At 61.4% G+C, this 17,128-nt stretch overlaps 1 protein-coding gene across 1 annotated transcript in view; it reads left to right on the top strand.

Moving 5' to 3' along the window:
- The window catches only part of GABBR1 (gamma-aminobutyric acid type B receptor subunit 1), a 29,995-nt gene extending 13,866 nt beyond the window's left edge, over window positions 1-16,129 (top strand). The window contains exons 7-23 of the mRNA XM_074567558.1: window positions 2,474-2,608; window positions 5,186-5,356; window positions 5,693-5,794; window positions 6,138-6,203; window positions 7,078-7,269; window positions 7,365-7,607; window positions 7,860-7,923; window positions 9,329-9,406; window positions 9,508-9,658; window positions 10,053-10,185; window positions 10,796-10,912; window positions 11,008-11,115; window positions 12,504-12,597; window positions 13,133-13,260; window positions 13,364-13,492; window positions 13,950-14,093; window positions 14,402-16,129. Of these exons, the coding sequence (XP_074423659.1) occupies window positions 2,474-2,608; window positions 5,186-5,356; window positions 5,693-5,794; window positions 6,138-6,203; window positions 7,078-7,269; window positions 7,365-7,607; window positions 7,860-7,923; window positions 9,329-9,406; window positions 9,508-9,658; window positions 10,053-10,185; window positions 10,796-10,912; window positions 11,008-11,115; window positions 12,504-12,597; window positions 13,133-13,260; window positions 13,364-13,492; window positions 13,950-14,093; window positions 14,402-14,653 (2,307 nt within the window). The 3' untranslated portion in view covers window positions 14,654-16,129. The remainder of the gene's footprint in view (window positions 1-2,473; window positions 2,609-5,185; window positions 5,357-5,692; window positions 5,795-6,137; window positions 6,204-7,077; window positions 7,270-7,364; window positions 7,608-7,859; window positions 7,924-9,328; window positions 9,407-9,507; window positions 9,659-10,052; window positions 10,186-10,795; window positions 10,913-11,007; window positions 11,116-12,503; window positions 12,598-13,132; window positions 13,261-13,363; window positions 13,493-13,949; window positions 14,094-14,401) is intronic.
- The last annotated feature ends 999 nt before the right edge of the window (window positions 16,130-17,128 follow it).

Below are 17,128 nucleotides of genomic sequence, written 5' to 3'. Positions count from 1 at the left end.
ATCCTACTGGGAGGGGCTGGGCTCCAAAAGCCACCTCCTCAGCGTCCCCAACCCCCCCCTTTGTGTCCCCCAACCCCCCCCCATGTCCCCAACCCCCCCTCTTGTGTCCCCAACCCCCCCCTTGTGTCCCCGTCCCCCCCCCCCCATCCCAGACACCCGGGTCCCCCCCCTTGGACGGTCCTTTGGGATGGAGCTGGTGGCTCATACTGGGACCTGGTGGGCTCCAAAAGCCACCTCCCGGCGTCCCCAACCCCCCCCCTTTGTGTCCCCAACACCCCCCCCATGTCCCCACCCCCCCCTTGTGTCCCCATCCCCCCCCCCCCATCCCAGACACCCGGGGTCCCCCCCTTGGATGGTCCTTTGGAATGGAGCTGGTGGCTCATACTGGGAGGTGCTGGGCTCCAGAAGCCACCTCCCAGCGTCCCCAATCCCCCCTTTGTGTCCCCAACCCCCCCCCATGTCCCCAACCCCCCCTTGTGTCCCCGTCCCCCCCCCCATCCCAGACACCCAGGTCCCCCCCTTGGACAGTCCTTTGGGATGGAGCTGGTGGCTCATACTGGGACCTGGTGGGCTCCAAAAGCCACCTCCCGGCGTCCCCAACCCCCCCCTTTGCGTCCCCAACCCCCCCCCCATGTCCCCACCCCCCCTTGTGTCCCCGTCCCCCCCACCCCATCCCAGACACCCGGGTCCCCCCCCTTGGATGGTCCTTGGAATGGAGCTGGTGGCTCATACTGGGACGTGGTGGGCTCCAGAAGCCACCTCCCAGCGTCCCCAATCCCCCCTTTGTGTCCCCAACCCCCCCCCCATGTCCCCAACCCCCCCCTTGTGTCCCCATGTGTGTCCCCCCCCCCCATCCCAGACACCCGGGTCCCCCCCCTTGGACTGTCCTTTGGGATGGAGCTGGTGGCTCATACTGGGACCTGGTGGGCTCCAAAAGCCACCTCCCAGCGTCCCCAACCCCCCCCCTTTGTGTCCCCAACCCCCCCCCCCATGTCCCCAACCCCCCCTTGTGTCCCCGTCCCCCCCCCCATCGCAGCCACCCAGGTCCCCCCCTTGGGCGGTCCTTTGGAATGGAGCTGGTGGCTCATACTGGGACCTGGTGGACTCCAAAAGCCACCTCCCGGCGTCCCCAACCCCCCCCTTTGTGTCCCCAACCCCCCCCCCATGTCCCCAACCCCCCCTTGTGTCCCCGTCCCCCCCCCCCCATCCCAGACACCCGGGTCCCCCCCTTGGACGGTCCTTTGGAATGGCGCTGGTGGCTCATACTGGGAGGTGCTGGGCTCCAGAAGCCACCTCCCAGCGTCCCCAACCCCCCCCTTTGTGTCCCCAACCCCCCCCTTGTGTCCCCAACCCCCCCCTTGTGTCCCCATGTGTGTCCCCCCCCCATCCCAGACACCCGGGTCCCCCCCCTTGGACGGTCCTTTGGGATGGAGCTGGTGGCTCATACTGGGAGGTGCTGGGCTCCAAAAGCCACCTCCTGGCGTCCCCAACCCCCCCCTTTGTGTCCCCAACCCCCCCCCCCATGTCCCCACCCCCCCCCTTGTGTCCCCGTCCCCCCCCCCATCCCAGACACCCAGGTCCCCCCCCTTGGGCGGTCCTTTGGGATGGAGCTGGTGGCTCATACTGGGACCTGGTGGGCTCCAAAAGCCACCTCCCAGCGTCCCCAACCCCCCCCTTTGTGTCCCCAACCCCCCCCCTCATGTCCCCAACCCCCCCATGTCCCCAACCCCCCCTCGTGTCCCCGTCCCCCCCCCCCATCCCAGACACCCAGGTCCCCCGCCTTGGACAGTCCTTTGGGATGGAGCTGGTGGCTCATACTGGGACCTGGTGGGCTCCAAAAGCCACCTCCCGGCGTCCCCAACCCCCCCCTTTGTGTCCCCAACCCCCCCCCCCCATGTCCCCAACCCCCCCTTGTGTCCCCGTCCCCCCCCCCATCCCAGACACCCAGGTCCCCCGCCTTGGACAGTCCTTTGGGATGGAGCTGGTGGCTCATACTGGGACCTGGTGGGCTCCAAAAGCCACCTCCCAGCGTCCCCAACCCCCCCCTTTGTGTCCCCAACCCCCCCCCCATGTCCCCAACCCCCCCCTTGTGTCCCCATGTGTGTCCCCCCCCCATCCCAGACACCCGGGTCCCCCCCCTTGGACTGTCCTTTGGGATGGAGCTGGTGGCTCATACTGGGACCTGGTGGGCTCCAAAAGCCACCTCCCAGCATCCCCAACCCCCCCCTTTGTGTCCCCAACCCCCCCCCCGTCATGTCCACAACCCCCCCCCCTTGTGTCCCTGTCCCCCCCCCGCCGCGTCCCAGATGGGTCCTTTGAGCTGATGGGTGCCCGGACGCCTGGGTCCCCCCCCCTTGGAGGGTCTTTGGGATGGAGCTGGTGGCTCATACTGGGAGGTGGTGGGCTCCCGAAGCCACCTCCCAGTGTCCCCAAATCCCCCCATATGTGTCCCCCCCCCTTTCCCCCCCCTCAGTGTGACCCCGGCCAGGCCACCAAGTACCTCTACGAGCTCCTCTACAACGACCCCATCAAGATCATCCTCATGCCCGGCTGTAGCAGCGTCTCCACGCTGGTGGCCGAGGCCGCCCGGATGTGGAACCTCATCGTGGTGAGGACCCACCTCCACGTCCCCCACCACCCCCCGCCATGTCCCCAAGGTCACGGGGGTCCTGGGGGGGGAGGGACACGGCAGGGGGGACAGAAGCTGGGGGACACCCCCCCCCACCACCACCCCTTTCACCCCTCCATCCCGCCTCGACCGCGTTGGGTTGGGTGGAGACCAAGGCGGGGATGGGGGTGACAGGGCGGTGCTTCAGCTGGTGCCTGTTGGGGTGTACTGGGACGGGGGTGGGGGTCGGGGGGTGTCTCGGTGTCCCTGGAGCGGTTGCGGGGGGGTGGTGGTTGGGGGGGGGAACACGTGGCGGGAGGCAGCGGGGCGCGGGGCAGCGGGGAACGCACGGCTGTAGCTACGGGGGTTGCTGGGGGGGGACGGCTGTGGCTTTCCAGGTGTTGGGATGGGTGCGACTGTTGGGGGGGGGGGGGGTGGTTGTTGCTGGGGGCACAGCTGTTGCTTTCAGGTTGTTGCTACACATGGGACCATTGGGGGGTGCGGTTGTTGCTTGGTGGGTGGCTGTTGCCTTCAGGGTGTTGCTACTTGTGTCGTTGTTGCTGCCTGTGCGGTTGTTGCTCCAGGTGCAGTTGTTGTTCCTTGTGCGGCTGTTGCTTTCAGGGTGGTGTTACACATGTGGTTGTTGCTGCCCGTGCAGCTGTTGCTACGTGTGCGACGGTTGGGGTTTGTGGTTGTTGCTTGGTGGGTGGCTGTTGCTTTCAGGGTGTTGCTACTTGTGTTGTTGTTGCTGCTGCTGTGGCTGTTGCTCCATGTGCAGTTGTTGCTCCGCGTGTGGCTGTTGCTTTCAGGGTGTTACCTGTGTGGTTGTTGCTGCCCATGTGGCTGTTGCTACGTGTGCGGCTGTTGGTGTGTGTGGTTGTTGCTCCATGTGTGGTCCTTGCTTTCAGGGTGTTGCTACTTGTGTCGTTGCTGCTACTTGTGCAGTTGTTGCTCCGTGTGCGGCTATTGCTTTCAGGGTGTTGTTACATGTGTGGTTGTTGCTGCCTGGGCGGCTGTTGCTGCGTGTGTGACTGTTGCTTGCAGGCTCTTGCTATGTGTGCGACTGTTTGTGTGTGTGGTTGTTGCTTGGTGTGCGGCTGTTGCCTTTGGGGTCTTGCTACTTGTGTCGTTGCTGCCTGTGCGGCTCTTGCTATGTGTGCGACTGTTGGTGTGTGTGGCTGTTGCTTGGTGTGCGGCTGTTGCTTTCAGGTTGTTGCTCTGTGTGCGGTTGTCGGTATATGTGCACGGCTTTTGCTGCCCGTGCAATTATTGCTTTCAGGTTGTTGTTACGTGTGTGGTTGTTGCTGCCTGCGCAGCTGTTGTGTCAGGTTGTCACCACCTGTGCGACCGTTGCTTTCAAGCTGTTGCTGGGTATGTGGTTGTTGCTACGTGTGTGATTGTTGCTTTCAAGTTGTTACTGCATCTCCAGTTGTTGCTTTCAGGTTGTTGCTACCCATGTGGTTGTTGTTTTCAAGTTGTTGCTGTGGGTGTGATTGTTGCTTTTAAATTGTTGCCACCCGTAGTGTTGTTGCTTTCAAGTTGTCGCTACGTGTGTGGTTGTTGCCACCCATACGGGTGTTGCTTTCAGGTTGTTGCTTTTTGTCGACTGATGCTTTCAAGTTGTTGCTATGTGTGCAGTTGTTGCTACGTGTGCGGTTGTTGCTACGTGTGTGGTTGTTGCTACCCATACGGTTTTGTTGCTTTCAGGTTGTTGCTATCTGTGCGACTGTTGCTTTCAAGTTGTTGCTACGCGTGCGGCTGCCAGTACCCATACGGTTGTTGCTTTCAAGTTGTTGCTATCTGTGCGGCTGTTGCTTTCGGGTTGCTGCTACTTGTGCGACTGTTGCTTTCGGGTTGTTACTACAGCTGTGGTCGTTGCTATGTGTGCGGTTGTTGCTGCGTGTGCGGTTGTTGCTATGTGTGTGGTTGTTGCTACCCGTACAGTTTTGTTGCTTTCAGGTTGTTGCTATCTGTGCGGCTGTTGCTTTCAGGTTGTTGCTACTTTTGCGACTGTTGCTTTCAAGTTGTTGCTATGCGTGCGGTTGCCGCTCCCCATATGGTTGTTGCTTTCAGGTTGTTGCTATCAGTGCGGCTGTTGCTTTCGGGTTGTTACTACATCTGTGGTTGTTGCTACGTGTGCGGTTGTTGCTACGTCTGCGGTCGTTGCTTACAGGTTGTTGCTTTTTGTTGACTGTTGCTTTCGGGTTGTTGCTAGGCGCGCTGTTGTTGCTACGCGTGCGGCTGTTGCTCCGTGTGCCGTCCCTGCTGCCCGCGCGGTTGTTGCTTTCAGGCTGTCGCTACGCCCGCAGCCGCACCTAGACGGTTGTCGCTGGCCGTGCGGCTCTTTTGACACCCCCCAGCCTTGCGGCGCGGCCGGCTGTAGCCGCGGTTGTACCCGCACCCGTTGCGATTCCCGGCCCGCCCCAACCGCTGGCGCCGACGATGGGCTACAGCTCCCGGGGGGTTGACGCCAGGCTACGGGGGGGGGGTGGTGGTGGTCGGTGGTGGTGGTGGTGGGGAGGGGGTGCGGGTCCGACTGTTGGGTGTTGACGCCCAGCCCGCCCCGCCCCATTCCAGCTTTCCTACGGCTCCAGCTCCCCCGCCCTCTCCAACCGCCAGCGCTTCCCCACCTTCTTCCGCACCCACCCCTCGGCCACCCTGCACAACCCCACCCGCGTCCAGCTCTTCAAGAAGTGGGGCTGGACCAAGATCGCCACCATCCAGCAGACCACGGAGGTCTTCACCTCGGTACGCGCGGCCGGCAACCACCCCACCGCCACTTGTCACCCCCACCCCCCCCCCAACCCAAAAAAACCCCAAAACCTGCCCCGCAACCCCTCGCCCCACCTCATCCTGGACCCACAGCTTGGTCCAAGTGTTAACGTTGACCCACCACCCACCCCCTTCCCGGCAAACAACTCGCCTCCCAACCCCTGCTTGGTGGCCCCCAACCCCGCCGTCCTCCCCGGACTCACTCTGCACTCTCTTTCCCTTCTGCCCCCCATCCCTGCCTGACCCTGCCCCGTGCCTGCCCCCCCCACCCCCCCGCCACCCCCCAACCCCTCCTGCCCCACCGCCAACCAGACCCTCGACGACCTGGACCAGCGGGTGAAGGAAGCCGGTTTGGAAATCACCTTCCGCCAGAGCTTCTTCTCCGACCCCGCCGCGCCCGTGCGTAACCTCAAGGTGAGTCCCACCTTGCCCTTGTCCCCAACGAGTGTCCCTGTGTCCCCCCCCCCCATCTCCCCGACACCCCACAACCATCGGGGGGGGGGAAGGAGGGCAGGTGGAGCCACGTCCCGCACCCCAAAGGCAGCAGAGACACCCCAAGCATCTGGGTCAATGGTGAACCTCCTCCAGCCGGGAGATGGGGAGCAACGTCCATGACCTTGGCTGTGCCGATGCCAAGGTTCTGGTCCTCCTCAGCACCCCTATGCAAAGTTATGCAAATGAGGATGGGTGGGATTGGGCCTCTAAGGAGGGAAGGGGAGCAGAAGTTCCCACCCCAGGGTGACTTGTCTCCCTACAGCGCCAGGACGCCCGTATCATTGTGGGGCTCTTCTACGAGACGGAGGCGCGTAAGGTCTTCTGTGAGGTGAGGGATGGAAAGGGGGGGCGTGGGGTAGCGGGGGGCCACCATGGGGGGGCTTACAGGAGGATGGGACCACGGGTGGCGTGCGGTAGAGAAGGGTGGGTGGACGTGGGGCAGTTGGGAGGGTGGGATGGAGCGAAGGGTGGTGGGACGTAGGTGTTGAGGGGGCAGAGAGCTGGTAGGAGGGATGGGTGGAAGTGGGGGTAGATGTGACGGTGGTGGGACAGACGGATGGACGGCTGGATGAACGGACAGACGGACGGATGGATGGACGGACGGATGGATGGATGGACGGACAGATGGATGGATGGATGGACGGATGGATGGACGGATGGATGGATGGGTGGACGGATGGGTGGATGGATGGACGGATGGATGGACGGATGGATGGACGGGTGGATGGGTGGATGGATGGATGGGTGGATGGATGGATGGGTGGCAGGATGGATGGATGGACGGATGGGTGGATGGATGGATGGATGGGTGGGTGGATGGGTGGGTGGGTGGATGGGTGGATGGAGGGATGGGTGGATGGAGGGATGGAGGGATGGATGGATGGATGGATGGATGGATGGATGGATGGATGGATGAGTGGCCAGGTGGGATGGTGGGATGGGAAATGGTTGAGTGGAGGCACAGGGTGAAGAGCAGATGGACAGAGGTCCAGCTGGATGGACAGGTGGGGTGGTGAGAAGGTGGGAAGGTTGAGCAGAGGCATGGGGTGAAGAGCGGATGGACGGAGATCCGGCTGGATGGGCATGATGGGGAGATGAGTGACGGGTGACTGGATGGGACGGGGTGAAGAGTGATGGACAGAGGGATGGTGGGAAGGATGGGGTGAAGGAAGGGTAAGACCACCACCCCTTGGCCCACACAGGTCTACAAGGAGAAGCTCTACGGCAAGAAGTACGTCTGGTTCCTCATCGGCTGGTATGCCGACAACTGGTTCCGCATCAAGGATCCAGCCATCAACTGCACCGAGGCGGAGATGGCCGAGGCCGTGGAAGGTCATGTCACCACCGAGATCGTCATGCTCAACCCTGAGAACACCCGCAGCATCTCCAACATGGTATGGGGAGGATGGAGGGGACAGATGGGACACCCCAGGGCGGGGTCCGTTCTGTCCCACTCACCACGTCACCACCGTCTTGTTCCCTGGCCCAGACGTCCCAGGAGTTCATCGAGAAGCTGCAGAAGCGGTTGGGCAAGAACCCTGAGGAGACAGGAGGCTTTCAGGAGGCTCCGCTGGCCTACGATGCCATCTGGGCCCTGGCCCTGGCCCTCAACAAGACCTCAGCGGAGCTGGTGAAGAAGGGCTTGCGCCTGGAGGATTTCAACTACAACAACAAGAACATCACCGACGAGATCTACCGGGCCCTCAACTCCTCCGCCTTCGAGGGTGTCTCGGTGCGTTGCCCCACACCTGATCCCCTGCCAGTCCCTGGCCCCAGCGTGTCCTTTTTTCCCCAGCAAGGTCTCCCATGTCCTCAACTCCTCCGCCTTCAAGGTCATGGTGAAGGTGCCTTGAAAGCATCTGTCAAGGGTGTCCCCATGAGCTCCCGTGAAACTCCCAGAGAAAACGTTCTCCCAACACCCCTCCGGGGACGCGGTCCTGCCACCTGACAAGTCCCCGACACCCGTCTCCATCCCACCCCACAGGGACACGTCGTCTTCGACGCCAGCGGCTCCCGCATGGCCTGGACGCTCATTGAGCAGCTGCAAGGTGAGTGACCCCAGCCGTATCAGGGTGACACTGGCACCGCGGTGCATGTGGTGACCACCACTGAGCGTCCCACAACGCCCTTTCACACGCAACAGCCGCAGCACGGCACCGTGGCCACGTTGGCTGCACAACCACCCTGAGATGTTCACTGCAACGAGTCCCACCACCGAGCGGCCTCTCAAGGGGTGACAACCCCCTTCTCCTTTTGGCCTCGTATCCAAGTCACCCACACGCAACTGGTCCTGCACGTGACGGAGCAAGGTCCGGAGGTGGAGGAGCTTTGGGGGACGAGCTTGGGAGGAGAAAGTCATCAAGAGTAGTCAGGCATGGATTCGGCAAGAAGTCGTGCTTGGCCAACGTGGCCAACTTCTATTGGCCTGGTAGACAAGGGAAGAGCAGTGGACATTGTCTGCGTTGGCTTCAGAAAGGCTTTCAGCGCTGTCTCTCAGAAGATCTTCATAGAGAAGGTGGTGAAGTCTGGGCTGGATGAATGGGGTGGACTGGAAACTGGCTGAACTGGTCCAGGGGGTGGGGATCAGTGGCAGAAGGTCCAGTTGGAGGCCAGTCACCAGCGGCGCACCCCAGGGGTCAATACTGGGTCCAGTCCTGTTCAACCTCTTCGTCAACGATCCGGATGATGGGGCCGAGAGTATCCTCGGCCACTTTGCTGATGACACCAAACTGGGAGGAGCAGTTGAGATGCCAGAGGTTCGTGCCCCGGTCCAGACGGACCTTGACAGGTTGGAGAAGTGGCCTGAGAGGAACCTCATGAAGTTCAACGAGGGGAAGTGCTCCGGGAACAACCCCAGGCACCAGAAGAGGCGCTGGGGGTCAACCAGCTTTGCGGAGAAGACCCATGGAGTCCTGGGGGACACCAAGTTGACCAGGAGGAGTCAGTGATGTGGCAAAGGTGGCGAACGGTGTCCTGGGCTGCACCAGGAGGAGCTCTGGAATAGGTCAAGGAGGTGATCCTGACCCTCATCTTTGATGAGCCACCTCTGCCATGACGGGGCAGATACTGGGCTTCCCAGTACAGGAGAGCTACTGGAGAGCATCCAGCAAAAGGCCATGAAGATGATGAAGGGACTGGAGTACAGGAGGCTCCAGCAGACCATCAGGAACCACTTTTTCGTGGTGCCGGTGACCAAGCACTGGCAGAAGGTGCCCAGAGAGGTGGTGGTGGAGTCTCCATCCTTGGAGCCAACCAAACGCCCCACGGATGTGACCATGGACGACGTCCTCTGGGTGGTCTTGCTTGAGCAGGGGGTTGCACCAGATGACCCCCAGAGGTCCCTTCCAACCTCCCCCCCCCCCAGGCTGTGATCCTGTGGGGGTGTGCACCAACGCTGGAGGGGTGTTCGCTCCTCCTTCCCTCCCACTTCACCCGTCCCTGTTGTCCTTGCAGGAGGTGTCTACAAGAAGATTGGCTACTACGACAGCACCAAGGACAACCTGTCCTGGTACAACAACGACAAGTGGATTGGTGAGCATGGGGTGGGACCAAGGGGGTCACTGCCATGGGGAAGGGTTGGGAAAACCCCACCACCACCACCATGTCCCCTAATTGTGCCATGGGCTCTGCAGGAGGTGCCCCTCCAGCCGATTACACCAAGGTCATCACCACCTTCCGATTCCTGTCCCAGAAGCTCTTCATCTCCGTCTCGGTGCTGGCCTCGTTGGGCATCCTCCTGGCCATCATCTGCCTGGCCTTCAACATCTACAACGGGCATGTCCGGTTAGTGATCCTCCCCGTTTTCCCAGGGTTTTTTTGGGGGGAAATACACCTTCCCTTTGCCATAACTGTTAAAAAAAAGCTCAGCCGCGGGTGGTTCGCAACACCCAGAGGGGAAAAAAAAAGGGGATTATGTGCTCCCGCGTCCTCCTACAGAAGATGACGGTGACAAAACGTTGTCGTTAGTAGATAACCCAGTTGCCCGTTCTCGCTGCGTAGGAGCTTCGGGTGCTGTCAAGCGTCTGGGTTGTAGCACGTGGTTTCCTGCGATCTCGCTTCACGTCCCCATTTCTTGCGTCCCGTTGGGTTGGCTGAATGTCACACACCACCGATCGCTGGGCACGGTGGCCGGGTGACATGCCACCTCCTCAACAACCCACCACCCCCTGCCCCACAGGTACATCCAGAACTCCCAGCCGTACCTGAACAACATGACGGCTGTGGGCTGCACCCTGGCGCTCGCTGCCGTCTTCCCCCTAGGACTCGACGGGTACCACATCGGGCCGGGGCTTTTCCCTTTCGTTTGCCAGGTATGGGGCTGGTGGGGGCATTGTGGGGTACAGGCGGAGTGGGGACAACCAGGGGGTGGGGACAGCTGGAGGAGGAGCAGTTGGAGATACAGCCAGGGGATGGGGACAACCAGAGGAGGAACTGTTGGAGATACAACTAGGGGACGGGGACAGTTGGAGGAGGAACCGTCGGAGATACAACCAGGGGATGGGGACAACAGAAGGAGGAACAGTTGGAGGAGGAACAGTTGGAGATACAATCAGGGGATGGCGACAGACACAGGAGGAACAGTTGGAGGAGGAACAGTTGGAGATACAACCAGGGGATGGGGGCAACTGGAGGAGGAGCACTTGGAGATACAACCAGGGGATGGGGACAGTTGGAGGAAGAAGAGTTGGAGATACAACCAGTGTATGGGGACAACTGGAGGAGGAACAGTTGGAGGTACAACCAGGGAATGGGGACAACCGGAGGATGAACAGTCGGGAGTAGAGCCAGGCTATTCCAAACCGGTTGGCCAAAGGAGGTCTACGGGAGGGGGTTACACCCCGTGGGCGTGTAGCGGAGGTAGGTACGGCTGGATGGGGAGGTCCAACCAGTTCTTCCCGTCCCCCCCCGTCCCCTCCCCAGGCCCGGCTGTGGCTCCTGGGGCTGGGGTTCAGCCTGGCCTATGGCAGCATGTTCACCAAGATCTGGTGGGTCCACACCGTCTTCACCAAGAAGGAGGACAAGAAGGAGAAGAGGAAGGTGAGGGGTGACCTGGTGGGTCATGGGGGGACTTGGGGCAGGGGAGAGTGTGGTCACGGGGGGTCTCGGTGACACTGTGTTGTCCCCACACCCAGACCCTGGAGCCTTGGAAGCTGTACGCCACCGTGGGGCTGCTTGTGGGTCTGGACGTGGTCACGCTGATCATCTGGCAAATTGTGGACCCCCTGCACCGCACCATTGAGGTGGGGCAATGCTTGGGGGGGTGCTCTTCACACTGGGGGTGCTGGGGGGGGGGGGGATGCCCATGGTGTTGGGGTGCTCCTGGGGGGATGCTCATGGTGGTGGGGTGCTACTAGAGGGGATGTCCATGGTGGTGGGGTGCTGCTGGGGGGTGCTCGTGATAGTGGGGGGATGCTCAAGGCGTTGGGGTCCATCTGGGGGAATGGTCTTGACATTGGAGGGATGCTCAAGGTGTTGGGGTGCTACTGGGGTGATGCTCATGGGTTTGGGGTGCTACTGGGAGGATGTCCATGGTGTTGGGGTGCTACTGTGGGGATGCTCTTGACTTTGGGGGGATCCTCATGGTGCTGGGGTGCTACTGTGAGGATGCTCTTGACTTTGGGGGGATCCTCATGGTGTTGGGGTGCTGCTGGAGGGGATGCCCATGATGTTGGGGTGCTGCTGGGGAGGATGGTCTTGACATTGGGGTGATGCTCATGGGTTTGGGGTGCTACTGGGAGGATGTCCATGGTGTTGGGGTGCTACTGTGAGGATGCTCTTGACTTTGGGAGGATCCTCATGGTGTTGGGGTGCTGCTGGAGGGATGCTCATGGTGGTGGGGTGCTACTAGAGGGGATGGCCACGGTGGTGGGGTGCTGCTGGGGGGTGCTCGTGATAGTGGGGGGATGCTCAAGGCGTTGGGGTCCATCTGGGAGCATGGTCTTGACATTGGAGGGATGCTCAAGGTGTTGGGGTGCTACTGGGGGGATGTCCATGGTGTTGGGGTGCTACTATGGGGATGCTCTTGAGTTTGGGGGGGATCCTCATGGTGTTGGGGCGGTGCTGCAGGGGTGCTCGTGATGTTGGGGGGCTGCTCAAGGTGTTGGGGTGCTGCTGGGGGGATGCTCTTGACATTGGGGTGAGGCTTATGGGTTTGGGGTGCTACTGGGGGGATGTCCAAGGTCTTGAGGTGCTGCTGAGGGGGTGCTTGCAATGTTGGGGAGATGCTCAAGGTCTTGGGGTGCTACTGGGGGGACGTCCATGGTGTTGGGGTGCTGCTGGGGGGGGGGGGAGGATGCTCGCAACGTTGCGGGGATTCTTGAGGTGTTGGGGTGTTGCTGGAGGGATGTCCATGGTGACGGGGTGCTGCTGGGGCAATGGTTATGGTGGTGGGGTGCCACTAGAGGCATGGCCATGATGTTGGGGTGCTGCGCAAGGTGTTGGGGTGCTGCTGGGGGGATGCCCATGGTGTTGGGGTGCTGCTGGGGGGTTGCTCTTGACTTTGGAGGGGCGGATCCTCATGGTGTCAGGGGGATACTTGTGGCATCGGGGCACTGCTGGGGGGACCCCGCAGCAAAAGGTCCCCCCCCAACCACCCCATCTCCCCTCTCACCCCCTCCCCGCCCCACAGGAGTTCACCAAGGAGGAGCCCAAGACGGACACGGACGTCTCCATCCTGCCCCAGCTGGAGCATTGCAGCTCCACCAAGATGAACACCTGGCTCGGTGGGCGGGGGGGTGTGTGTGGGGGGGGGCCGGAGGGGTGGGAGATGGGCAGAGCTGAGGGCGTGGGGGCAGGACTTGGGGGGGTACAGGCAGGACTGGGTGGTACAGGCAAGGTTGGGGGGCACAGGTGCGTTGTAGAGAGCCAAGGGGAGACCCAGGCACCCATGGGGGCCGGGGCAGGGGGCGGGGCAGGGGGGTGTCCCTGCTTGACCACCCATGGGTCCCCCACCCCAAACCACGTGAGGGTCTCTCTTTGACCACCCACAGCTCCCCCCACCCCAAACCAGTTGGGGGTCCCCATTTGACCACCCATGGTTCTCCACTAGACCAGGTGGGGGTCCCTCTTTGACCACCCATGGTTCCCCCCCACCCCCAGACCAGGTGTGTGTGGGGGTCCGTCTTTGACCACCCATGATTCCCCCCACCTAGAGCCAGGTGAAGGTCCCTATTTGACCACCCACAGTTCCCCGCACCCCAGACCAGGTGGGGGGGGGTCCATCTTTGACCACCCATGGTCGTGTCTCCCCCCTCCCAGGGATATTTTACGGCTTCAAGGGGTTGCTGCTGCTGCTGGGCATCTTCCTGGCCTACGAAACCAAGAGCGTGTCCACGGAGAAGATCAATGACCACCGAGCGGTGGGCATGGCCATCTACAACGTGGCGGTAAGTCAGGGTGGCTCTGCCCCCCTCCATCTTCACCCCCACATCCCATACGGTGACCCCCCCCACCCAAAAAAAAAAAAACCCATCCCCTTCCTCCCCACAGGTCCTCTGCCTCATCACGGCGCCCGTCACCATGATCCTCAGCAGCCAACAGGACGCGGCCTTCGCCTTCGCCTCGTTGGCCGTCGTCTTCTCCTCCTACATCACCTTGGTCGTCCTCTTTGTCCCCAAGGTGTCAGTGGGGAAGGGGGTGGCGGGGTCAGAGTGTTTCTTCTGGGGTGGGGAGGAACAGGCGTCCTACATCCTCTCCGTGTAGGGCCAAGGTGTTGCCTCTTGCAGAGGTTTCTTCTCCAGCAGGGTCATGGAGTTGGCGATGATGGTCAACACAGGACACGGGGGACAACTGGGTGCGGGGGTTGCTTGGGGCAGGGGGACAGATTTGACATCCCCAACGCGTCGGTAGGGAAGAGGGTGGCAGGGTCCAGGTGTTTCTTCTGGGGTGGGGAGGAACAGGCGTCCTACGTCCACCCCTTGTAGGTCAAGGTGTTGCCTCTGCAGAGGTTTCTTCTCCAGTAGGGTCATGGAGTTGGCGATGACAGTCAAAAGGGGACACGGGGGACAACCGGGTGTGGGTGTTTCCCGGGGGAGGAGGGGGGGGGGACACCGTTGGCAAGCGGGGTCCATTACAGATGCGCCGCCTGATCACCCGGGGCGAGTGGCAGTCGGAGCAGCAGGACACCATGAAGACGGGCTCCTCCACCAACAACAACGAGGAGGAGAAATCCCGACTCTTGGAGAAGGAGAACCGGGAGCTGGAGAAAATCATTGCTGAGGTGGGCGGGGGGGGGGTGTGTGTGGGGGGGTGGAAACCAAGGTGTGTGTGTGGGGGGGAACCCCAAAAAAACATGGTGTGGGGGTGGCCACCCCCTAGAGGTGGGGGTGTAGCTTCAGGGTTGTAGCTTCAACCTGTGCCACAAGGGGCAGAACATCTCGGAGGTACCAACACCTCAACGTGGGGGGGGCGGGTGAGGTGATGTGGGAAGGGGGTGATGTGTGTGGGGGGGGTGGGGGTGTCCCAACACCGTTAATGGGTATTAGGGTGGTATCTGACCACCCCCCCCCAAAATTTGTCACCCGGCAGAAGGAAGAACGCGTATCGGAACTCCGCCAGCAGCTCCAGGACCGCCAGCAGCTCCGCTCCCGCCGACGGTCGTCCAACCCATCCCGGGAAGCCGACAACCATTTTGCCCCGGGGTTGGGTGCCACCCCCGCCCCCCCGGCCCCCTTTTACCAACCCAACCTCCCCCTGGTCCGCTGCCTGGTCTCCGAACAAGCCGACAAACTCGGCCGGGGCAACTGCGACGGGAGCCGCGTCCATCTCCTCTATAAGTGACCCCCCCCCCGGCCTTTCCGTGGAGGGCGGGGCTAAGAGCAAAGGGGCGGGGCTATTTGATGGGGTGGAGCTAACAGGGGTGTGGTCAGGGTGTGGTGGGCAGGGAGGGCGGAGCCTCTTGGCCTTATTATTAATTTTTTTTTTAACGTGTCTCTGTCTTAACCCCAGGGGACCGCGGCTCCCGCTGGGTTCCCCCCACCCTCCCGGGGCTCCGGGTGTCACCCGCCCTCCGACTATTGTCAGGTGGAAAACTATGGGGTGGGGGGTGGTGGTGATGGGTGGGTCTTAATTAAGGGGGGAGGGGGGCAGAGTGAGGGAGGGAGGAGTTAATGATATGGAACCCCCCCCCGCAAACTCCCCTACAGTCATCCCGCTACCCCACAACCATCTCCTACAGTCGTCCCGTCACCCCTACAGGTGTCCCGGCTCCCCTACAGCCATTCTGTCTCCCCTACAGGCATCCCAGCTCCCTTACAGCCATCTCCTACAGTCATCCTGTCTCCCCTACAGCCATCCCAGCTCCCCTACAGTCGTCCCCTCACCCCTACAGCCGTTCCATCCCCCTAAAGTCAATCCATCTCCCCTACAGCCGTCTCCTACAGTCGTCCCCTCTCCCCTACAGCCATTCTGTCTCCCCTACAACCCTCCCAGCTCCCTTACAGCCACGTCCTGCAGTTGTCCTGTCTCCCCTACAGCCGCCCCACCACTCCTACAGCCATCCCGACTCCCTACAGCCATGTCCTACAGTCGCCACCCCATCTCCCCTACAGCTGTCTGCTACAGCTGTCCCATCTCCTCTACAGTCGTCCCACCTCCCTCCCCCCTCCAACCGTAGCACACAGTCAGACAATCCCGCTGACTCCTCCTCCAACCTGTCCCTGCTACACCCCCACAACGTCCCCTCCATCCCCCAAGCGCTGTCGCACACAACTGGCTCCCAGTGTAGCAACCAACCGTCCTGTTAACGCCCCCCTCCCCCCCCAGTAACAGTGTTATTGTAGCCCGGTGTTAGTACAGGCGACGTGGGGACACAGGACGAGGCCCAGGGATGCAGGTGGTTGTATCACAAGCGGCGATTCCCGTAGTTTAATGTCAGGCTGTAGTTTAGTCAGACTGTAGTGCACAACTCGTACGTACAATCAAATCGTATTGCACATCAGGATCGGTTACTGTAACGCGTGGTCCGGCTGTAGCCGACTGCTGGTTTGGGATCAGTTGTTGGTACAACCGGATTCGGGGGTTTTTTTTGGGTTTTTGTTTTTTTTTTTTTTTTTTTTTTTTTTTTTTTTAAATGCTGTATCGGCCGACTGTAGCTCGCCACCGCCTGCGGCGAGGTGTGAGCGCAGGCGGAGAGTCTGCGGCTGGGGTTGGGTGGTGGAGGTTGGGTCCTGTACGCGCAGACTGTTGTATCCGGGGTCTGGTTTACTCAGATGTACAGTCGCACTTTAGTGGACAACCGGACCCTGCTTCTTCTCACCTGGCTGGTGTGGTGTTTCACCCTGGGGAAGGGGAACCACCCCGTACCCCAGCCGCCGGCGTCGGGTCCCTTCCCCGGGCCAGGGGTACCCCCGTACGGTCATGGTCACAGTCGTCCTCCAGTGGTTGGGCTCAGCTCAGGGGCAGGGGGTGACGGTGAATCCAAGGAAAGGAACTGGCTGATCCCAGATCCGGGCTGGTCCTGGGTCCGACTGTTCCTGGATCCCTGATCCAGGCTGTTCCTGGATCAGGCCTGATTCTGGATCCATCTCATCATGGATCCAGGCTGGTCCTGGATCTGATTGTGCCTGGAACCAGGATATTCCTGGATCCGGACGACCCTCGATCTGGGCTGTTCCTGGGTCCAGGCCGGTCCCGGATCCACCCTGATCCCAGATCCGGGCTGTTTCTGGATTTGATCATTCCTGGGTCCAGCCTGACTCCAGATCTGGTTGTGAAGCCAGGCTGGTCCTGGATCTGATTGTTCTTGGAACCTGGATATTCCTAGATCTGGACGATCCTCAATCTAGGCTGTTCCTGGGTCCAGGCTAGTCCCAGATCCAGGCGGTTCCCAGATCTGATTTTTCCTGGGTGCAGCCTGATCCTGGATCCAGTTGGTCACGGATCCAGCTTGGTGCCAGATCTGGCTGTTCCCAGATTCTGGCCCATCCTGGATCTGACCGTTCCTGGATCGAGCCTGGTCCCGGATCTGACTGTTCCTGGACCCAGCCTGGTTCTGGCTCCGTGTGATCCTGGATCCGGCCTGGTCCCAGATGGAGCCTGGTCCTGGATCCAGCCTGCTCCTGGATTTCATTGTTCCTGGGTCCGACTATTGCTGGGTTTGGCCTGATCCTGGATCCAGTTGGTTGTGGATCCAGGCTGGTGCCGGCTCCGGCTGTTCCCGGATCCAGCCAGGTCCTGGATTTCATTGTTCCTGGGTCCGACTGTTCCTGGGTTTGGCCTGATCCTGGATCCAGTTGGTTGTGCATCCAGGCTGGT

This window comes from Larus michahellis, chromosome 29, assembly GCF_964199755.1.
Source record: "Larus michahellis chromosome 29, bLarMic1.1, whole genome shotgun sequence".
NCBI classification, from domain to species: domain Eukaryota; kingdom Metazoa; phylum Chordata; class Aves; order Charadriiformes; family Laridae; genus Larus; species Larus michahellis.
This window is presented reverse-complemented; position numbering and strand designations above follow the sequence as displayed.